Below are 23,278 nucleotides of genomic sequence, written 5' to 3'. Positions count from 1 at the left end.
TTTTCTGAAGTGTGAAGAAAGTAGGATTTTTTAGCCAACAAGGTCTCAGATGATTTGAAACATTCTTCAAGAAATAAACCAGCAGGAGAAATAATCTTGAAGAAGTCTACGAAATAATTACTCTTCCACAGAAACAAAGGATGAAGAAATATCAAAGGGAAGTTTACTCTTGTCTAAATGAGCAAGTATTGAAATTAGATAAAGGACACACAAGGATGGATGGACACACACACACACCCTTAACAATACATATCTTAAACTCCAGACAATTCCAACAAAACAGACAGGTGAATGTCAAGTATTTTTTTATTTGAGGGAAAGATACTGGTAAGTTTGTGAAATTTACAAGGAAACAATAACTAGGGTGTCAAATATTTTAAAATAGACTTGAAAAGAACTTCGAAGATATAGGTAATTTAAATAAATTCAAAGTAATGAATATAAATACATAACTGTACACGCAGTTAGTTGTTTTTAAAACATATTTAGAAAATACAGAAAAATGACCAAACCACTCAGAACACATTCTCAGATAATACAATAAAATAAAAAAGGACAACTTAAGACAATCTGATTTGGAAGGAACAGAAACCTACCACTGAATAATCCATAATTAAATCAGTAATCATAAAGATAATCAAAATATTTTTCACTAAATGTATATACAAACACTTTATGTCCAATTTTTTTGAAAAGTAGTAAAAGAGTACTTAAAAGCGTATTCATTTAAGTATAATTATTAGAAAACATGAAACAAATGACTTAAAGAAGCTAGTTCATTAAAAAGAAGGTAAGACAGGGGTGCCTGGGAACTCAGGCAGTTAAGCATCTGACTCTTGATTTTGGCTAAGGTCATGATCCAATGGTCATGATATTGAGCTCTGCGTTAGGCTCTGTACTGAGCATGGAACCTGCTTAAGATTCTCTCTCCTTCTGCCCCTCCCCTGCTCAAGTTCTCTGTCTCTCAAAAACAAAAATAGTAAGACAGACATGACTGATCAACAAAAAGAGGATACAAATAAAATAGATGAAAAAGAGACATAGCACAGTTTTATAGAGTAATAAAAATATCAACTATAAAATTTAAAAACTGTGATGAAACTGATATATAAAAAATGTTTCTAAAAGCCAAAATTAGTACAGTAAGAAATAAAAGTTAATTTAGACAGATAACCAATGAAGAAGTAAAAATGGGAATCAAAGACTTTTTTTCCTCAAATTCAAAAGTAACATGGCTTTGATAAGAGTATACTCTCAAAATTGTAAGGAAGTATTAATCTGTCACAGAACATTTGTTTCAGAAAGGAAAGGCAAGAAATTACTGAAGATAATTTTACAAAGAGGATAAAACCTAGATTTCAAAACTGGATAAAGGACAAAAAAATTCTGTCAAATTTAGACATAAACACAGATGTGAAAATCCCAAGATATTAAATATGACACTGTATTCAAGCAAAGCACAATAAAACCAAATATATTCTGTTCAAATATGATTTATTCTAGAAATGCCAGGGTGATTTACCACCAAATTATTAATTTCATTCAGTCTCATCAATACATGAAAGGAACCTCCCAGAAAATTTACAATACAAAGTGATTTCTATCACATATCAAAAACCTATCTTAGAAATCACAGCAACAAGAACGTTAGATGCCATCCTAGAACAAGAACAAAAAGGTTCACTCTCAGTGATACATTACAGTGCTCAAAGTCCTGCCTAATGCAATTAGCACGAGAATGAAGCCAAAGTTTTAAGGTGAGGAAATGAGACAAAACTGAAATTGTTTGCAGGTGATATATATATCATCTACATAGTAAACTCTAAAGAATTAACAATTCATCAGAATACATGAGAGTTCTAACAGGTTGCACGTATAAGACTAACATAAAAATTAAACATTTCTATGTCTCAGCAATAATCAGGTAGAAAATATCATTAACACTAAATACTAATCATATAACAACAAAGCCATAAAATATTTCAGAATTGACCTAAGAAATACTTTTATGAAAAAATTAAACCTTATGTAGAATATCTAATGAGATTTGAATAGAGAAATGCATCATTTTAATGCATAAATGACACAAAATTGTAAAAAACTGAATTCTCTCCTAAATCTATCATAAAATTCAATGTGTTAGCCAGCCCTTTTCCTCAACCACAGACCTCGATAGTTAAAACCAAAAACAGAGAAGACAGCTTAACTCTCACCAAACATGTTCTAACCAAACCCATTGTGATGATTTCCTATCACAGCTTCTTGAGGCACCACTGCTAAAGGTGTTTTGCAATGACTGGAACATCCCTACTGCCAGACCAGAAAGGCCCTGATAAGTAACAGAATGCCTGGAAGACCACATCCCACACATCCCTCCCCTGTCCATGATGGTGGGCTGAACACATACTGATCCTCGTCCATGATGATGCGCTATTTGCCTGCTCTCTTGTACGTAACCCCCAGAGCCTCTCCCTATAAAACTCTAGGTGTCCATCTTGCTGATGGAGAAGTTAGTTGGTAAGACCTGAGCTTGCCACGTCCCTCGGCTGCCAGCACCCCGAATAAACTTCTCCCTTTCTCTTTTCCAAGCCCTCATCTCTTGAGTACTGGCTTCTCTTACAATGAGTTTCTCTGAGTTCGTTTGGCAACAGTGCTGGCAAATCTAGACAGGAGCTATGCTTTCGATTTGTCCAGTTGCTTCATTATTCCTTGGGATGGAGTATGGCTGCAGCAGAACACTAAGGTTTACTCGTTTGGCTTTCCGAGTCAGCAGTTAGGAATGAAAGATTGTTTGGTAACAAATGCAGTTCTAATATTTAAAAAAAATTTTTTTAACATTTATTCATTTTTGAGACAGAGTGTGAGTGGGGCAGGGGCAGAGAGAGGGAGACACAAAACCTGAAGCAGGTTCCAGGCTCTGAGCTATCAGCACAGAGCCTAACGCGGGGCTCGAACCCATGGACCGCAAGATTGTCATGACCTGAGCCGAAGTCAGATACTTAACCAACCGAGCCACCCAGGCACCCCAAATGCAATTCTAATATTTAAAATGCCAAAGTTTTTGAGGAATTAGACAAATGTACTTAAAAAAATCATACAGAAGAAAAATAATCCACAGGTAGCTAGTGGTTTTAAAAAGAAAGGCAAAGAAAAAGGAATCAACCAAAAAGGGGAGGTCTTGCTTATAACATATATCATAAAGCTACAATGATAAAGAATATGGTACTAGAGCATAAAGGGGTAAAAAAAGATCAAAACCGTAGACATGGTACAGATGGTACATGGTGTATGATAGAAACAATGTAACAAACTGGGAGAAGGATTTGTAATGATTTTGCTAAGACATGCATTCTCTCACATGCATTCTTCCCAGTTTTTAGTCAAAGCTCTATAGATAAAAACTACTGCTATTAAAAAAATCTCTATCATACGAATGACACAATTTAAATGGCTTATTTCCCTTCCCCTACTTCTATACCATTCCAAAGAAGCCTATTTGAAAAACCTATCCCTTTGGATACCTTCTCTTTCTTGCTCTCTTTTTAAAAATAGAAAGGTATTTACTTTGCTGATATTTCCTCTGGACTGCAAAAGAAAACTTTTACATTGAAGAAACAAACAAAGTCAAAATAAAAAACAAAAAGAGAGAAAAACAGAAAACATTTCCTTAAAATGTAAAAGTAGAACCTAATGTGGTAACAATATATATTAGGGTTATGTATGTGAAGTACATCAATAAAGCTGGGAAAAAGACATTAAAATATCAAGATTAAATTATTAACAAATATACTTACTGAAGTATCAGAGTAACCAATCGAATAGCTTCCACAGCAACATCATATTCCTTATCAAGTGTCATTGATACAATGCGATCCTGAAAAAAAAGTTAAAAATCAAATGAAACATGAGCAGAAAATAAATTGGGACTGACCCAAGAGAATATCTTTGGGAAGTATATGCAAGATTAATGGTAGATTAAATAGAAAGCTTTACTCTTAAAACCATATTATCATAGTCTTACACATATAAAGGAGGTGGTTAGTATAAATGTTCATAATCTAAAATCTTTCTCATCAACTGGCATTCCCTAATACCGAGACTAATAACACTTCATGTACAAAATTAATATAGTTATAAAAAGTTGTACATAAAGAAAATATTATTTTAAAGCAGGAGAGCCTTCTGCTGAAGGCAATACATAAGAACTCATGTTGGTAATATCTTTTGTAAAGCAGAGATTCATTAATCTATTTAATACAGGCTTATTTAAAAAATATGTAGAAAAGAATATGAGCTAAACACTTGTTATGGTAAGGTTATTTGCTAAACTAGCTAGAACTAGCATGTTAAAAGTAAAAAACAAAATAAGCTAAGCATTTTTGATGCTTACCTTGAATCGGTTAGTGAATAACTCCAATTTGGGGAATAATTCTCTATTGGTATATAGACTTTGTAGAGCTTTCAAACATTTCAGTCTGACTTCTCCTTGCTTCAGAAATACAAATAAAAACACAACAGAAGTCAATTCCACACCACAAAAGTTGAAAAGATTTAAGTCTATGTGAAGACTAAAGTAATTTTCAGCTTAACTATTCAATTTACATAATAATGTAACATAGGGTAGAACTGAACAATTGTATAGTCTGTGTTGCACTTCTATTTAATTAAAAATTCACTGAAAATCCCTTAGTTGCTTGAGAGTAAGCTACACCTTTTTCAAACATTTATCAACTCTGATTCAACAGAGTATTTCTCACACGGTACTGTGGCATTTTGGGAAAATGTTTAGCCTATGATTTTAATTAGAGCGGGGTATGCTAATTTGCCCTTTATGTAACTATTAAATAATCCCATAGAAAAAACTAATTTCATATTATAGGGTCATCATTTTTTCATTTAACAAATATTTTCTGGGTGCATTTTACATTCCACAAAGAGGAGTTAGGAAAGAAAACAGGTAAAGAGAAGAATGCTTAAAACAGAAACAAACTGATAAAGTGAAATGTCCTGAGGCTGCTATTTACTAGAGGAGTATCTTCAATTAAGCCATTAACTTGGAATAGAAAATGTTTGTGATCAAAGTATATTGAGGATCACCTAGAAATTTAGCCAACTCTCTCAAAGGATTCAAAAAAGACTGAAGTTTCTATGTCCAAAAAAAAAAAAAAAAAAAAGCAATGTGCTATAACAGTAGAAGTCCACATTCTAGAATCAAACAAAACTAGATTTAATTTCGAATTCTATAGCTTATTAGCAACATGAGAGATGGCAAGTATATTAATCACTCTGATCCTCAGTTTTCTCATTTATTAAATGGTGAAACCAACTTCATAAAGTTGTAGTAAGGATTAAATGCAGGTGTATGCTGGTCAAAGTTTGAACAACCAGTTCTGGGGGATGGGGCCCTGAACTGTTGCATTTGCAGATTTCTGTGATGTAAATACTCCATCTACAGCCAGTTTCAAGCTACCAACAACAGATGTTATGGAACTCGTATTTGCAAGGGGATGTGCATAATGTCTTGTAACCTGATTCAAGTTATCTCTAGCATATCACTGAATGAGATGATGTTTGTTGGTAAAGTCTCGACCACATAGGAGGAACTTGAGACACCTGTAGTAGATGCTGTTGATGCCCCACCCAGATCCCCATATCCTAATATACAAGGCTAATCTTCCTACTTGCTCCTGTGTTGACTGCTAATGGTTCATAGCTGCACCTCTCTCTGGAGAAATGACCATGCTTGAAAGGAATCACCTGGCACAAAGATTCCTGGGAGGTTATGCTCCACAGTGTCCTCCTGTCTAAACCCTTTCCCTGCTCCATGATAAGGCCTACAGCCAGTGGGGAATGATACAGGATAAAACAGCCCAATCTCCTTGCTCCAGGGCAGGACGACCTCTAAGATGACCCTTTAATATGAAATTAGTAACTCAATATATGCTACGGAGTGCTATAGGAATGGGGCAACTTGAACCAGCAAGAACCAGGAGAATATGTCGGTGGTTGCTGAGGGTGTGGGAACAGAAAACAGAATGTGGGAGAGTTTTTGGATAAAGGGCAGTCTCCTTTGAAAGAGGATGTAAGGCCCTGTAAGGGCCTTTGGAAATGGCCTAACACATTGCTGGATAGCTCTAGGAAAAAGCAATGGTTAATATTAAATGAAACAGAGATGCCAGAATCACTGTGGCACAATGAGAAAGGAAGAAATTTAAAGACAAAGAAAAGCATGCCGGATAGGATCTATTATATAAGCTCAGAAGACCTACCAGTTGAATATGTTCCTCATAAGGGCCCAGAGAATACTCTGTTTACCAAGGCAATAAGGAAAATACTGGTGATGGGTGCACAGACATTACTGAGAAGATCCAGAGTGATAGTGTTCTGTAGACTAGGGCTGACAGGAGACACTCAAAATTTAGCTTCTGGTAGCGATGGAGATAAGAGCACAGAATAGCAGAGACAAGGTAGAATTACGTAACCATTAGACGCAAGGGAGGCATAAATATGTTAATGAGCAGCAAAGTCAAAGGGCAGTCCAGAGATTCATGGAGATGGCTCAAAGGAGATGGTCTTCCTGGAGGCAAGATAGGGAGAAACCCAAAAAAAGTATTATGTGATATATTTACTCCCAAGAAATCAACAATGGATGAGCCAAAGACTAAGGAGAGCTCTCCCAGCATAAAATCACAACCCCAGATCTAAGATAGCATATAGGTAGTTTCCTCACTTCTTTCCAATTATAGATTTGAAAATAGGCCATCAGGGCGTCTGCGTGGCTCAGCAGGTTAAGCATTTGACTTAGGCTGAGGTCATGATCTTGTGGCTCATGGATTCAAGCCTTATATCAGGTTCTGTGCTGTCAGCTTGGAGCCTGGAACCTGCTTCAGATTCTATGTCTCCCTCTCTGCCCCATCCCAGCTCGCGCTCTCTCTCAAAAATAAACATTAAAAAAATAAAAGAAAAAAAAAAGAAAAGAAAGCCATCAAAGATGAAATGACTATCCAAGTTCCACAGCCAAATATAGGTAGAGCAAAGACACTAACTGAATCGTACTTCACTTTATTCAGTCATGCCTCTCAACTGACTGCCTCTCTTCCTAAGTCTTGGTTCTTTACCTATAACATGCCCTGCCCACAATGCAGGAACTTAATTAAATAAGATGGTACCCATGACAGCACTTTAGAAACTATAAAATAACTTAGATGAAAACTCCAGTTGCCTTTTTGGTAATGGATCTATTTTGGGTTTCTACTATACTCTGAAGCTTATTTCTATTATACTATCTAAAAGCATTGTTGTCTTCCATTACACAAAATTCTATTCAAATGCGAATACTGTTTAACACAGTGCCTAATACATAGATGCTTCTCAATAAATAATTTTGAATGAATAAATATACAAATATATGAAAACAGAAAAGAAACACAGATGAAATGATTTGCTGAACGAAGAGGCTGGGCATATTTGTCACACGCTCTAGCTAATCAACATTTTTGCAAAATTCCTTTTGAAAGAAAATGTTAAGAGCTGTAAAAATTATTGTGTAGCATGATATCATAATGAGTTGTATTTTTAAGGGACAATAATTCATGCTTCTAGAAGAAATGCTAATTTTTACTAAAATGCATTTGTGTTATATGAATACTCCCAATAGGAATACAGTGAAAGAGTTAAAATGAACCAAATGCAGGTGGCCTGTCAAGAAGAGGATGTGTTTGCAGCAGAAATACAATAATAAGACATTATTATGAGCAATTATATGCCAATAAAATGGGCAATCTGGAAGGAATGGGTAAATTCCTTGGCTAGAAACCAATGGGTAAATTCTATGGCTAGAAACATATACACTACCAAAACTGAAACAGGAAGAAATAGAAAATTTGAACAGACACATAACCAGTAAAAAAATCAAAATTAGTAATAAAAAAATCTTCCAAAAAACAAGAGTCCAGGGCCAGATGGCTTTCCAGGGGAATTCTACCAAACATATAAGGAGGAGTTGACACCTGTTGTCTTGAAACTGTTCCAAAAAATAGAAATGAAAGGAAAACTTCCAAACTCTATGAAGCCAGCATTACCTTGATCCAAAACCACACAAAGATCCCACTAAAAAGGAGAACTATAGACCAATTTCCCTGATGAACACGGATGCAAAAATCCTCAACAAGATATTAGCCAACTGGATCCAACAATACATTAAAAAAATTATTCACCATCACCAAGTAGGATTTATACCTGGGATGCAGGGCTGCTTCAGTATCCACAAAACAATAAATGTGATTCATCACATCAATAGAAGAAAGGACAAGAGCCACATGATCTTCTCAAAAGATGCAGAGAAAGCATTTGACAAAATACAGCATTCTTTCTTGATAAAAACCCTCAAGAAAGTAGGGATAGAAGGACCATAGCTTGAGATAATAAAGCCATATATGAAAGATCCAACATTAATATCATCCTCAATGGGGAAAAACTGAGAGCTTTCCCCGCTAAGATCAGAACAAGACAGGGATGTCCACTCTCACCACTGTTTTTTAACCTAGTATTGGAAGTCTTAGCTTCAGCAATCAGACAACACAAAGAAGTAAAAAGCATCCAAATCAGGCAGGAGGAGTTCAAACTTTCACTCTTCACAGATGACATGATACTCTACATGGAAAACCCCAAAGATTCCATCAAAAAACTGCTAGAACTGATCAATGAATTCAGCAAAGTCACAGGATATAAAATCAATGCATAGAAATCAGTTGCATTCCTATACACCAAGAATGAAGCAACAGAAAGAGAAATCAAGGAATTGATCCCATTTACATTACACCAAAACCCATAAAATACCTAGGAATGAATCTAACCAAAGAGGTGAAAAATCTATATACACTGAAAACTATAGAAAGCTTATGAAAGAAATTGAAGAAGACACAAAAAACTGGGAAAAGATTCCATGCTCCTAGATAGGAAGAATATTGTTAAAATGTCAATATTACCCAAAGCAATCTACATACTCAATGCAATACCTACCAAATAACACCATCATTCTTCACAGAGCTAGAACAAACAATCCTAAAATTTGTATGGAACCAGAAAAGATCCCGAATAGCCAAAGCAACCTTGAAAAAGAAAACCAAAGCAGGAGGCATCACAATCCCGGACTTCAACCTATATTACAAAGCTGTAATCATCTGGACAGTATGGTACTGGCACAAGAAAAGACACTCAGATCAATGGAACGGAATAGAGAACCCAGAAATGGACCCACAAACATATGGTCAACTAATCTTTGACAAAGCAGAAAAGAATATCCAATGGAATAAAGACAGTCTCTTCAGCAAGTGGTGCTCGAAAAACTGGACAGCAACACGCAGAAGAATGAACCCGAACCACTTTCTTACACCATACACAAAAATAAACTCAAAATGGATGAAAGACCTAAACATAGGACAGGAAGTCATCAAAATCCTCAAGGAGAAAGCAGGCAAAAACCTCTTTGATCTTGGCTGCAGCAACTTCTTACTCAACACATCTCTGGAGGCAAGGGAAACAAAAGCAAAACAATTGCTGGGACCTCATCAAAATAAAAAGCTTCTGCACAGGGAAGGAAACAATCAGCAAAACTAGAAGGCAACTGGCAGAATGGAAGAAGATATTTGCAAATGACATACCAGATAAAGGGTTGGTATCCAAAATCTATAGAGAACTTATCAAACTCAACAGCCAAAAAATAATCCAGTAAAGAAATGGGCAAATGACAGGAATAGACACTTCTCCAAAGAAGACATCCAGATGGCCAACTGACACATGAAAAAATGCTCAACATCACTCATCATCAGGGAAATACAAATCAAAACCACACTGAGATACTACCACACACCGTCAGAATGGCTAACATTAACAACTCAGGCAACAACAGATGTTGTTGAGGATGTGAAGAAAAAGGATCTCTTTTGGGGGTGCCTGGGTGGCTCAGTCGGTTAAGCGGCCGACTTCGGCTCAGGTCATAATCTCATGGTCCGTGAGTTCAAGCCCCACATCAGGCTCTGTGCTGACAGCTCAGAACCTGGAGCCTGCTTCGGGTTCTGTGTCTCCCTCTCTCTCTCTAGCCCTCCCCCCTTTGTGCTCTCTCTTTCAAAAATGAATAAATGTTTAAAAAAAAAAAGAGGATCTCTTTTGCACTGCTGGTGGGAATCCAAACTGGTGCAGCCACTCTGGAAAACAGTATGGAGATTCCTCAAAAAATTAAAAATAGAACTACCCTACAACCCAGCTATTGAACTACTAGGTATTTATTCAAGGGATACAGGTACGCTGTTTCAAACGGACACATGCACCTGAATGTTTATAGCAGCACTATCAACAATAGCCAAAGAGTTGAAATGTCCACCGATGGATGAATGAATGGATCAAAAAGATGTGGTGTATTTATATACAATGGAGTATTATGCGGCAATCAAAAAGAATAAAATCTTGCCATTTGCAACTATGTGGATGGAATAAGAGGGTATTATGCTAAGCAAAATTAGTCAGAGAAAGACAAAAATCATACAACTTCACTCATATGAGGACTTTAAGATACAAAACATGAACATAGGGAAGGGAAGCAAAAATAATATAAAAACACGAAGGGGGACAAAACATAAGAGACTCTTAAATATAGAGAACAAACAGAGGGTTGCTGGAGGGGTTGTGGAGGGGGATGGGCTAAACGGGAAAGGGGCTTAGGGAATCTACTCATGAAATTGTTCCACCATGTGCTAACTTGGATGTAAATTATAAAAAATAAATAAATTGTATAAAAAAAGATGTGTTTGTATGCAGCAAGTGGAAGAGAGTAGAGAGAAGTAAGTCTTTTTTATTTTTAAGAATTTTAGTGAGACATAACAGATACACAAGGAAAAAATTCATGTTTGTTTGATGAATCTGGACATATGTGTACATGCATGATATTACAATCAAGGCAATAACATATCCATCACTTCTAAAAGTTTCCTTGTATGCATTTTTTTCCTTTTTCTCTTTTTTAATTTGGTAAGAAGAGAGGGAGTAATATTGAAAGGGACTTGTTATGTACCCTTGGGTAAGGCAGTCTTATGCATGCCGTCTTTAGACCCTCAACTTGGTAAAGACCCCCAACTTAGCTGCATAAGAATGGGCCTTGGGCCTGGAACACTTCCTTACCAAGAGATCCAGAGCTGCTAATAAAACACCATGAAATGGTGGACACAAAAGGGCTAGCCCCACTGAAAAGACCTGCCAGTTCTGTAGATGGGGTAGTAGTGATGGACTGACTGAACTACTGGCCTCTCCCTCTGGACATATGATGACAAATGGGATGTGGATTATCTCTCTAACAACAAGGATGAGCTGGTGCAATGGATGAGGGTGGAAATGTGAGGTCGGTTCTCAAAAGAGTATGGAAACTATATTCTGGCTTTTGACTGCCTTCCTGCTCTCATGCCAACTCCCAACTCACATGGTGTCTTAGGGGTCACAATTGATCTCTGAGAGAAGTAAAGGGGTCCCATGTAGGAAATGTCTCCTGAACCTGGCTGCCTACACGCATCAAATAAGATGAGTTTTCACTTAGTGTGAAACCACTGATGGCATTGCTGAAAACAAAACTGTTGAAATGAAGTCCTTCTCTGTAAGTGGAGGACAGATGTGGATGGACCCAGGGGAGCCTCATGCACCCTGGCTGGTGCACGTTTGATGATGGGGCATAGTAGACTCAAATGTCTACAGCACAGTTAGGGATGGGGCCAAGGTCTCTGAGTCCCTACCTGAAACTAGAGGCCCTATGCCCCTGTCAGGACAGAATGAAAGGTGGAGGTGGAATTCAGACTTTTATGGGAGCCCTTGGGTACTGGTACTCCAATGGCAATAATTTTAGGTCCTTGTAGGAGTAGCTTTTGATGGTTGAGGATGGTGTAGTTACCCATGATGGATAAGTCCACGTGTGTTTGTGGATGGGGTCCTCTGGACCATTTTGTGTGCTGATGATTGTAGTCCCCACCACTAAGTATATAATTAGGTTATTAACATTCTGACTATGTGTAGTATTGAATGCCATCGCCACCTCAAGGGGTATGCACCACAACAAGGACAGACTCAAGCATAATGGGCCAGGTACATTCCTTGCAAACTACAGAGTTGCCCAAACCACTGCATACTGTTCAACAAAAAATACTGAATCCATGATGGGGAAAAGGACACTATTCTGTTAATTCAAGACAAGATAAGCAGAGGTGCTGATAGCCATCCTGTCATAATATAATAGCCCTGTCTGGCTAGTTAGGAAAGCCTCAGAGCATGGAGGTTGATAGATTTTCACAGGTTAAATGGAGAAGTTCCAGCTTTGGCCCCTGATATTGTCATCAGTACACAATGGTGGCAACCCATAGGGAAAACTTGTACACTGTTACTGATCTGGCTAATGACTTTTACTCAGTCCCTTTGCATGAAGAGGATTAGGACCAATTTGCATTCACACAAAACAGCCTGCATACACTTTTACTCTATTTCTTGTAATATGTCATTATTGACTAGGGCTTGATCTTCAATAAGCCCAAGTCCTCATTGACATTTTAGTCATCCATTACATTAATAACATTCTGATAGTAGGGCTAACTGAAAAACATGTGGCTGCAGTGCTATACTTAAGTCACTGATGAAATGATTACTGCCAATGTGACTATAAAACTAGATGAAGTCCAGGGCCTGGCATATCAGGTGCAATTATTAGGGGGCACTTGGGTTGGAAACTAAAGAAGTATCCCAGAGACAATCAAACAAAAATATAGGCCTCAGCAGCACCCATTAATAAAAAGGAATCCCAACAGCAGTGGGCCTCTTTGAGTAATTAAAGAGCATGTGTCCCACCAGGGTGCTTTCTTGGCTCCTTTAATTGAGATGAACCACAAAGCAGCCAATTTTATTTATTTTGAGAGAAAAACAGAGAGCGCGCGCGCGCGCGCGCACACACGCACACACACACACACACACACACACACACACACACACACACGAAGGGGGGAGGGGCAAAAGGGAGAGGGAGAATCTCAAGCAGGCTCCACCATCCAGTACAGAGTCTGATACAGGGCTCAATGTCTTGACTGTGAGATCATGACCTGACCTGAAATCAAGAGTCAGACGCAACCCACTGAGTCACCCAGGTACCCCTTAAAGCACCAATTTTAAATGAAGTCTTTTGCTGCAGCAGGCCTTGGAAGCTATTCAACAAGCCATGGCCCAGACACAGCTTTGGGGACCTTTGAAACTTGTTAGACTGATGGAACTGCAGGTTTCCACACACCCCTAACATACTGATTGGTCTGTGGCAGAAGGAAATTGCCACTGTGGTGCCCTGGCTTCTTGGACTCTGGATCTGCAAAATTCCAGAAGCTACCATCCAATACACCCCTTTTGAATGACATTTCCTTGCTTGCTATTGGGCACTAATAGAGATGGAGCATCTTACATCCAGAGTGCTATACACAAACACTACAACTTGAACTGTCTATTTTCACTTGGGTAATTACAAAGCCTACCAATAAAATTAGAAAGGCTCATACCAAAGTTCAATCATAAAATGGAAATGGTACACCCAATATAAGGCCTGGACAGAATCCCAAGGGACTAGCAGGCTCCATAAGCAAATAGCCAGCTTACCAGAAAGGCACAAAGAACCTATAGGGGATGCTCTGGCCTCTCCTAAGGCTACCTAGGGCACAAGATTTTAAAATGTGCCTGGTGACTGTAAGCCATGGTTTACTGACTGCCCTGTGGAACTTAAAGCAGATAGGGTCTGCTGGGTTGCAGTTGCCACCTGGCCAAGAGATGGCCATCTTTTGACTGAGACAAGATGTGGATGTTCTATCCAATGGGCCAAGCTCTGTGCTTTGGTGATAGCTGTACAGGCCACCCCTACCACCATGCCATGATACATTTTTACCAACTCACAGGCTCTCATCAATGGTTAGGAGAATGGCAACTAAAAGACTAGACTGTTAAGGGATGTCCCGTATGGGAAAAAGAACCAAGGCAGCAGCTTACTGTCTATAAAGAAAAAAATATGTCACTCATGTGGATAGTCAAGACAAAAGACCTTTTAAAATAAAAGCATAAGTAGCACTCTTATGCCAATCCACCTTGTGCCTTGCAGGCTGCAACAATCTCTCACTGGGTATATCTATGAACTGGAAATGGGAGTCCACTGCATATGTGAAAAATGCGGCAAAGCCCAAGGGATAACCCTGGAAGACACCAAGACTAAGGATGCAGTGCAATCTTATGATTCTTCTCAATATACTCAAATCATCTAGAGAGAACTGGGACACATTAACCAAGGACTGGGGACCCACCTGGGTCTAGTAGATTGATCACACTGTATCCCCAACCCATAGCCATGAGCACAGATGCTGCCTCACTGCCATTAACACCTACTCAGACTATGGTATTCCTATTCCAGTCTGACATTTGGACGCTGACTGAAACTATCATAGCTGTCCTTGAACAAACCTTATGTCATATTTTTGGATGCCCTAAAAGATTTCACTCTGACCAAGGAATATCCTTCATTGCCCAAGCAAGACAACAATGGGTATATATTCTCATGGAATATGAACTTTTTATGCATATTATCACTTTCATGCCAATGGAGCCACTAAATGAATGAATGGGTGACTTACACAGCAACTAAAGAAAGAATACCAAGACAGCCTGCTAATGAATTGGTACCCCCATCTGACTAGGGCTGTATGGCTACTAAACAGTGCACGGCAGTACAAGGGGAAAATGGCACTATGATGCATGCTGGGAAATACCGAGGTTGGATGCGGTGGAGGGCAGGGAGTAGGCAGCCATGTGTTTAGGCTATGCCTGCAAAATACCAATCTCAGTATAGCAGTCATTCTTTTTTCCCCTTGGTGTATTGGTTTGCAGTTCTGGCTGCCACAGCACACCGGACGTGGCCCCCTGACCCTACTCTGGATGTGATGCTTCCCTTGGGCACCTCCCTTCTATGGGAAACCATAAGGGTAGGAGACAAAACCAAGAAATACCACAGTGCTAGTGTCCTTCTAGTAGTGTTGGGGAACATTTGACCCTTCAGATCAGGTGGGTGATATTACTGGAATGTCAAGTATGTGCAGCACATGACCTCCCTTTCTGGATTGGCCAATTAAGGCCAAAAAGTATGGATCAAGCAACAATGACACTGGGTGCTCAAAAAGATAGTAGCATCAGGATTGGGGCAGATAGCCTGGGTTGCAACACCTAAGTAATTAGCACAAGTAGTAGACCGAAGCATCTTTGGCCTCAGGAGGTTCATGGAGTAGAAGACAGGGAGGAACATTACTCTTTCTTCTCATTCCTACAGAATCCTCTGCTACAGAATGCCTGGTACAACAACAACTTGATAAAAATCCGTACAGCCACAGTAAGAGAAGGGAAACTTAACCAATGCTGGATTTGTCATTCTGGAATAAAGTCCCTCTTGCCCTGCATTCCCACTATAATGTCCTGGCCAATTACAACTATTTAGACCTTCCTTAGTTATCAATGGGTCAAATCACTGGGTGAGTCCTTCAATACAGTCCAGATGCAAGCATACTCTGGAGTCTCCTGCTTTATTTTTTTTATTTTTGTTTTTAATTTTTTTTAACGTTTATTTATTTTTGAGACAGAGAGAGACAGAGCATGAACGGGGGAGGGGCAGAGAGAGAGGGGCACACAGAATTGGAAGCAGGCTCCAGGCTCTGAGCCATCAGCCCAGAGCCTGACGCGGGGCTCGAACTCACGGACTGCAAGATAGTGACCTGGGCTGAAGTCGGACGCTTAACCGACTGAGCCACCCAGGCGCCCCTGGAGTCTCCTGCTTTAATATCATCTATGATGTGACAGAAAAAAGACCCCTGTACTAGAATGGTTATTACTAATCTTTATCGAAATTCTGGATGTGGACACCCAATATGTAAATTTTCTTTCTTGGTAACCACATGGCAAAAGCAGGCTGAGACGAGTCAGCATTTTGAGAACAAATCCCTGGTGTATGTCACCCACACTCTTGTATTATGTATTTCTCTGTGGACTCCAATGGACAACAGAATGTATGCCTCCAAGGGAAAGATTTTATTGCCTCACTGTCCATGTCAGGAACTGCAGAGAGGGCTGGAAAGGACACGCTTTGCTGACACACCACAGAGTGGTGCACAGTTCCCTCCTGGGAAGACAAATTAACCACTGGTTTCATTCAATTATCCAAATTCTAATACTGGGTATAGGTATGTAGCCCTAGAAAAAATGGTATACAACCTGTCCTTAACCATGGCAGAAATAGTTAATGCTACTGTGTAAGCCACTCAAGATCAACAAGACTCAATGAACTCACTAGCCAGTGTGGTGACAGCCCTCGATCATCTGGTGTAGAAAAGTGTGGCATGTGTGTACATACGTCAATAATTCAAGTTAAAAACTGAGCTGGTGAATATCCACATTCAGATGGGATGGTTATTAGCTGTATATTCACAGGCCCTCAGACTTAGTTTTTAACCTCTTTAGTTGGCTTAATCTAGGCACTTGGGGTTTCTAGTTGAGCACCATCCTACAGGGAAGCCTGATCATTCTCCTGGGTCTGGCTCTCTTAAGCACGCTGGTAAGTGCCATCTCCAAATGACAGGGAAGCTGTATGAGCAATCCACATCCATATAGGTTGTTCAAGGACCCTATCGGACCTAATTCTGTCTTCGGGTTTGGAGCGGGCAATGGTCCTACAGGATATGATTTGCTTTATCTGCCACTTTGATGACCAAGCAGGGGTGAGGTGTGGACTTCTGGGAAAGGTAGTCTTCTGCATGCATTCTTTTGACCCCTACTTGGCTACACAAGAATGGGCCGTGGGCCTGGAACATTTCCTTATCAAGAGATGAGTCTTTGCAACCTGTGCTGGGATAACTGCCTTTTGTGGAAATATCATTCCTATTTCAGACTCACTGTAGGTCCCCATGGTCTTCTTAACCATGTGAGTCACAAGGCACCTGGCCAAACTCACTACTAAAACTCTCTCTTCAGGGGAGAGGACAGGGTCCTTAGTTTTGTGGCATAAGAGAGGTACATGCAGGGCAACTGCCCCATGCTGATTGCTGGTTGGAACCTGCTGGCCATGGAGGACCAAGGCCCACTAGTGAAGTCAATATTGTTCTGTCCCCTCTTATGTGAGTAAAACATTGCTCCATCCAGTGCTTGACTGTGTTGTCTTTTCCTTGGCAAACCTGGTTTCAAGATGCAGTGGGCATGAATTTCTACCCTGGTGATAGGCGTCAAGTATCATTTTGCTTGACATATAAAGAGCTAAAAAGGCTTTAGATGAACTTAAAGAGGCTATGGGATGAGTCAACACAGAGAAGAAGAAATGGGGTGGAACAACAGAAAATAGGTTCCACCCAGGCACTACAGAGATTCTGATATGAGGTATCAAGCATAGGCAAGAAAGAAGAATTTTACAGAGAGCTAAAAGCAAAAACAATAAAGAGCAATACTGACAAACCGTAAAGGAAAGAGAAAGGTAATCTAGTGTCATGAGCATAAATGTAAAGAGACTAGGATATTTAGTCTAGAACACAGAGATTACCACAGCTGAATTTAAATTAGACCTATTTTGTGTCACCATCAATGAAAGAACTAAAAAAACTGAGTAGAGAAATTAGAAGTATTGGTCAATAGAAAGATGAACTGAATCTCTAATAAATAACTCCTTTATTTAGAGACTGCTTGTCTTTCTATTGACCAAAACTTATACAACAAAATTTAAATGAACTTGCAGTATTAAGAAAAAAGTTTGTCTTATTGAGGAATGTGGACTGATATTCTGAAATCAAGACATAGGAATATCAAATCTTTATGTTGTACACCTTAAACTAATACAATGTTATGTCAATTATATCTCAATAAAACAAAAAATGCAATTTATAATTAAAATGTAATCTTAAAAAAAGACAGGAATTTTATCAGCTCATTTGAAAAGGCACAGAACAGGTTGGAAGGCAGAGGCCACAGCCTATAGAATAAGCACTTTCAAACAGATGATTAAAAGGAGATAAAGAAGGGCGCATGGGTGACTCAGTTGGCTAAGTGTTGGACTCTTGATTTCGGTTCAGGTTATGATCTCACAGTTCGTGAGTGACAGCCCTGTGTCAGACTCTGTGCTGACAGTGTGAAGCCTACTTGGGGTTTTCGCTCTCTTCCTCTCTCTCTGCCCCTCCCCTGCTTGTGCACACGAGCTCTCTCAAAACAAATAAACACATTAAAACAAATTTTTTTAAAAAGGAGAGAAAGCAAATGACTACAGTCCTCATATGGAAAAAAGTGCAAGATTTCAGTGACATTAGAGTGAAAAAAGGAAAGCTTAGAAGGGATTACTTACTACTGACACTCTTTTCTAAATAAAGTAATTGTAAAAGAGGTTTATAAAAATGTTCTACTGAAAATAGTATTCTCATATCCTTTTATCAACAATGTACAAAACCTCCCTCCCTCTTCCTTTATCTGGACAGAAAACTCCTATAAACATGGTTTTGGGATTTATTTTAAAGTGTATTTTGGTAAGTCCCAACAAATATGTCTTCCCCAGAATTTGCAGCCCTACATAAATTCTGTTAAAACTGGCAATTTTACTGTTACTTAAATTTAGTAGGATACTCTATTAGGGAGATAGGAGGAGGGAGGAGAAGAAGGAAAACTGGTATGGTAGTGGTGAGGAATAAAAATACAAGACTTTAAATTTATTCCTACTAAAAAGTTTGTCTTGTTGGATTTAGCCATGCGTGTATGCTTGTGAGGACACACTGTATAATTCTTTCTCTCAAAATGCATAAAATTTAATTGGATAAACCTGAGATGAGGCTTAGCTGTGAAAGTCCTGAATTCCACACAAGGATTAGAAGAAAGAAAACATAGGATCAAGCTTGGGATTTATTAGTGTAGAGAAAAGGATTCTGAATTGCAGCAAAGATAAATATTCAGGAAAAAATTCACTGTGTACTAACTGGATATTCCTTCAAATAAGGTAGGGGATACGAACCCCTTATAATCATCAATTAAAAATTAGTAATTGTGGGGTTGAACAACCAACGGGTGATGATCTCCCTATACTCTGAACTATTTCTTATAGCAAAAGTGGTCTGTAAAATCCCCTGGGCTGTTTTATTATAATATATGAAATTTTGTGGTTTTCAAATTATCTTTGGTAATATTTAGCATGCTTTTATTTAAAAAGTAAATGCCCTACAGGCTGATAATGGTAATACATAAAAAATAAGTCTTAGAGTATTACCAAAATTGTCTTAAAAGTCTAATAATATAATTGCATTTAAAAATTTAAGATAAATTGTAAGGTTTCTCTATTCGTGACTATCTGGCAATTTAAGTTATAGAATATCAGGTCATTCAATATAAAAATTCCAATAATTTGTCACTCCTCCCCTTGGTTATTTTGAGGATTACTTATTCAGCATTTGATAATGTGGGATTCCTTTCAAAATGAGCGCCTTTTCTAGGGGCACAGAAATAAAAATGGATTTTTAGATCAAATATTCTAAAATCCAACAAATCTACTCAACTCTTATAAAATACTCTACTGTCATATGGCTTTAACAGATTCAAAACAAGAAGGTTTTGTTGTTGTTGTTGTTGTATATTAAGAGAAACAAGGAATCTCTTTTGATTCCAAGCTAGAAAAAGATAATTAGCTTCTTGGGATGGTATATTTTCTTAAAACTTTAGATGTACTAGGTTGTCAACTTGGTTTAAGATGGTATTATAGTAAGTTAAGACAGAATTTCCACACAGGCCAATGTCTCAAGTTTTGTCATGGACATCAAATGAACAATTTATTTAGGTGTATCATCTTAAATTTTCATATTATTACAACTCTTAAAAACAAAAACTCAACTAATGCCATCATAATTCCTAGCATTCTAGTATTGAGACAAGCATATCTTCTATCAAAGTCTGAAACAGTAACTTACCCTATCATGAAGAGTCCAGCCAACATATTTTAGGTAACTGTCATTTAGGAAGGCATCACTATACATTTTCATCCATACTCCAATTTCTTCAATACAAATGGCTCTAATCTCAGCAATAGCATCACTAGAGAAGAAAACCAGACAAACCTCAGATTAACATCCAAAGCTAGAATGTACTTCATACTCATTTACAGCAAGTAAATATTAACATTTTTCCTAATACTGTATTTATATCTGCACTCTAAAAAATCCTCCAGTTTTAGTATATTCTGTTTTTTAGATGTCTTCTATAAAATAAAAATTACCAGTACCAAACTGAAAAAAAAATATGCTTCTGGAAATCATCCAATTTTGCTTTTACTTTCATTGGACTAGGAAACCTGGGAGCTTTCTGAAAGCCTTACAACTATTATGGAGTCAAGAAACATGTTAAGTCTGAGGAAACCAGCATACCATCATCTAAACACAGAATAATATGGAACTCAAAAATTGTTTCTCTAAATAATTATGAATCTTTTAAGCTAGCACACATCTACTGAATTAAGAGAAAATAAACATGACCAAAACACAAATTAGTATCTATAAGGGAAAATGATGGAAGCATATATTATTTGAAAATGTACAGTAGTTTAAAAACCAAAACCTTGAAGTAACTGCCCTAATAATTCACAGTTAAAATGGGAACAATCCTGGTGACTACACTGTGAAGTGTACCAAAAGTCAGGTTTCTGGCACCGTGCCCAGATGGCTTTTCATCTCACTTTAAGCATCTAATATAACACTCCTGGGATGATTTTCCTACTGTAAAATTTGTGAACCACGAACAAATACAATTTTAATATTTTTACTTTATCTTTTAACAGGTTATTAGTTATAGCTTTAAAAAATCATATTAAAGATCATACGATAAATCTTAACTTTCTTTTGTAGCTCAATCTTCGAGGTTTCTGATTTACGATATATAGGTAAGTTAGAATTTTAGGTAATTTTAATTCTCCAATTTAAAAAAGACAATCAATCATCTGTTAATTAATTGCTAATCTGGCAATAATTCAGCTAGAATTTTACTGTTAATTCGGGAGCTTTTCTTAGTTTCTTTTTTATGACAAAAGAGAATTCAGAATACAGAATTCTGGTATTTGATTCTGTTTTAATAAATCTCAATCCTTCTAAGTCCCCTTGTTCAAGAATAAAAATGTGAGAAATTTTCTTTCTTTTTAAAAATTTTTTAACGTTTATTTATTATTGAGAGACAGAGCATGAGCACGTGAGGGACAGAGAGAGGAGGAGACGCAGAATCTGAAGCAGGCTCCAGGCTCTGAGCTGTTAGCACAGAGCCTGATGCAGGGCTCGAATTCCCAAACTGCAAGATCATGACCTCAGCCAAAGTCGGACACTCAACCGACTAAGCCACCCAGGGGCCCTGAAATTTTCTCTTTCAAAGCCATTCTACTAAATTACAATCTTTAGTTTTCCTACATATTTTTAATGCCTTTTTCTTATGGAAAGATCCTATTGCATAGGCTAATGGTACAGACTCTGGAGCATGACATACTAAGTTCAAATCCTAACTCCACTATTTACTAGCTATGTAGCTTTAGGCAAGTTACTTCCCTCTTAGATTTTCTCAATTGTAAAATAGTTATAATAACTGTACCTAGCTTAGAGCTCAGAGTTACTGTGAGAATGAACACACCTGGCACGTACTAAACCTTCCATAAACGCTCCCTTCTGTATCTTTATGCTTTAAGTTCATATATATAGCTTTACAGATTTTAAAGCTTTACATAAATAGTATCTTGTAGGTATCCTCTCCAAAACTGATGTTCAGTTCTCCTTTCTGCATATACAGAAATTATTATAAATTATTTATACATTTTCTCATTGGCAGACATTTAGGCTGTTTCCAAGTTTTTGCTTTTATTAACAATGAATGCCATAAACATTCTTGTATATGCCTTCTTGTGCACACGTATGAAAGTTTACGTAGGGTAGTGTTTTCAAACAGTATATGACTACCTATCAGCACATTACGAAATACATTTATTTAGTGAAAAACAAAGGATTTAGGATAGAAAATATGAAAAAAGTGTCACATGAGGTAAGCCAAGTGAATATTTTTTTTGAACTATTGTGTATCTGATGTTAGGATATGGTCAACTAAGTCTGTAACACACTTTTTATACCTAGAAGTGAAATTTCTGGAAAAGGAGTGATATACATCTTCTGCATTATTAGATATTAACAATCTTTTCCACAAATTAGCGTTTCATATCCTTACCCAACTTGGTATTATTCTACTATTTAATATATATTTCCATCTCTGTGAACTACAATTTCATGTATTTTGTCTTCCACTGGGTTGACCATATGAAAACAGTAACAGCATAAATAAAACAATCACAAAACACCCAAATCTTATCACTTTACTCTCCCAAAGGTATGTTACACTTATTCTCTACTGTACTACCCTTGTAAAAATCAATCCTAAAAAACAAACAAAAAAAACCAAAAACAAAACAAAACAAAAAACCACCCAAAATCCAGAAAGTTAAAAAACAGGCTAAGTTTTTGTTTGTTTGTTTGTTTATTACACAATACTACGAAAGCAGCCTGAAGACAAAATAATGGGTATAGTATGTTGATGAAAAATTACAAAGACTGTGGGCTCCTGGGTAGCTCAGTTGGTTGAGCATCAGACTTTTGATAGTCCAACTCTTCTTTTCTTCTTAAAAATTTTTTTAACATTTATTCATTTTTGAGAGACAGCGAGTGAGCAAGCAGGCAGAGAGGGAAACAGAATCTGAAGCAGGCTCCAGGCTCTGAGCTGTCATCACAGAGCACAATGAAGGGCCCAAACTCGTGAACTGGGAGATCATGACCTGAGCCGAAGTCTAATGTTCAACTGACCGAGCCACCCAGGCGCCCCTTAATAGTCCAACTCTAGATATCAGTCCAGGTCGTGGTCTCATTGTCAGTGCTTCACACTCCCTTAGTATGGCTCTGCACAGAGCTACGTGGAGCCTGCCTGGTATTCTCTCTCTCTGGCTCTATGCCCCTCCCTCTCCTTCTCAAAACAAATAAACTAAAAAGAAAAAAACAAAACCTACAAAGACTACTAAGTATGGTAACTGCACATATACACAGTTCAAACATTCTTCCATTCATTGCCACTGGTATTACCAATACGAATACCATTACTATTGGTATTAACATCATGAGTGTATTGGTATTAAGATCTAGAAATGACAAAGGCTTAT

At 37.8% G+C, this 23,278-nt stretch overlaps 1 protein-coding gene across 3 annotated transcripts in view; it reads right to left on the bottom strand.

The window, feature by feature from the left end:
* Window positions 1-23,278, bottom strand: part of STAG1 (stromal antigen 1) — a 403,080-nt gene that overhangs the window by 105,575 nt on the left and 274,227 nt on the right. For all 3 annotated transcript variants that reach the window (XM_019437287.2, XM_019437295.2, XM_019437306.2), the window contains 3 exons: window positions 20,019-20,142; window positions 4,391-4,489; window positions 3,795-3,874 (listed from right to left, as the gene is read on the bottom strand). In XM_019437287.2, coding sequence (XP_019292832.1) covers window positions 3,795-3,874; window positions 4,391-4,489; window positions 20,019-20,142 — 303 coding nt within the window. The remainder of the gene's footprint in view (window positions 1-3,794; window positions 3,875-4,390; window positions 4,490-20,018; window positions 20,143-23,278) is intronic.

The sequence above is a fragment of the Panthera pardus genome, unplaced genomic scaffold (genome assembly GCF_024362965.1).
Source record: "Panthera pardus isolate Hobbes unplaced genomic scaffold, ASM2436296v1 HiC_scaffold_16, whole genome shotgun sequence".
Classification (NCBI taxonomy): Eukaryota; Metazoa; Chordata; class Mammalia; order Carnivora; family Felidae; genus Panthera; species Panthera pardus.
The sequence above is the reverse complement of the archived record's forward strand: the minus strand, read 5'-3'. Positions and strand labels throughout refer to the sequence as shown.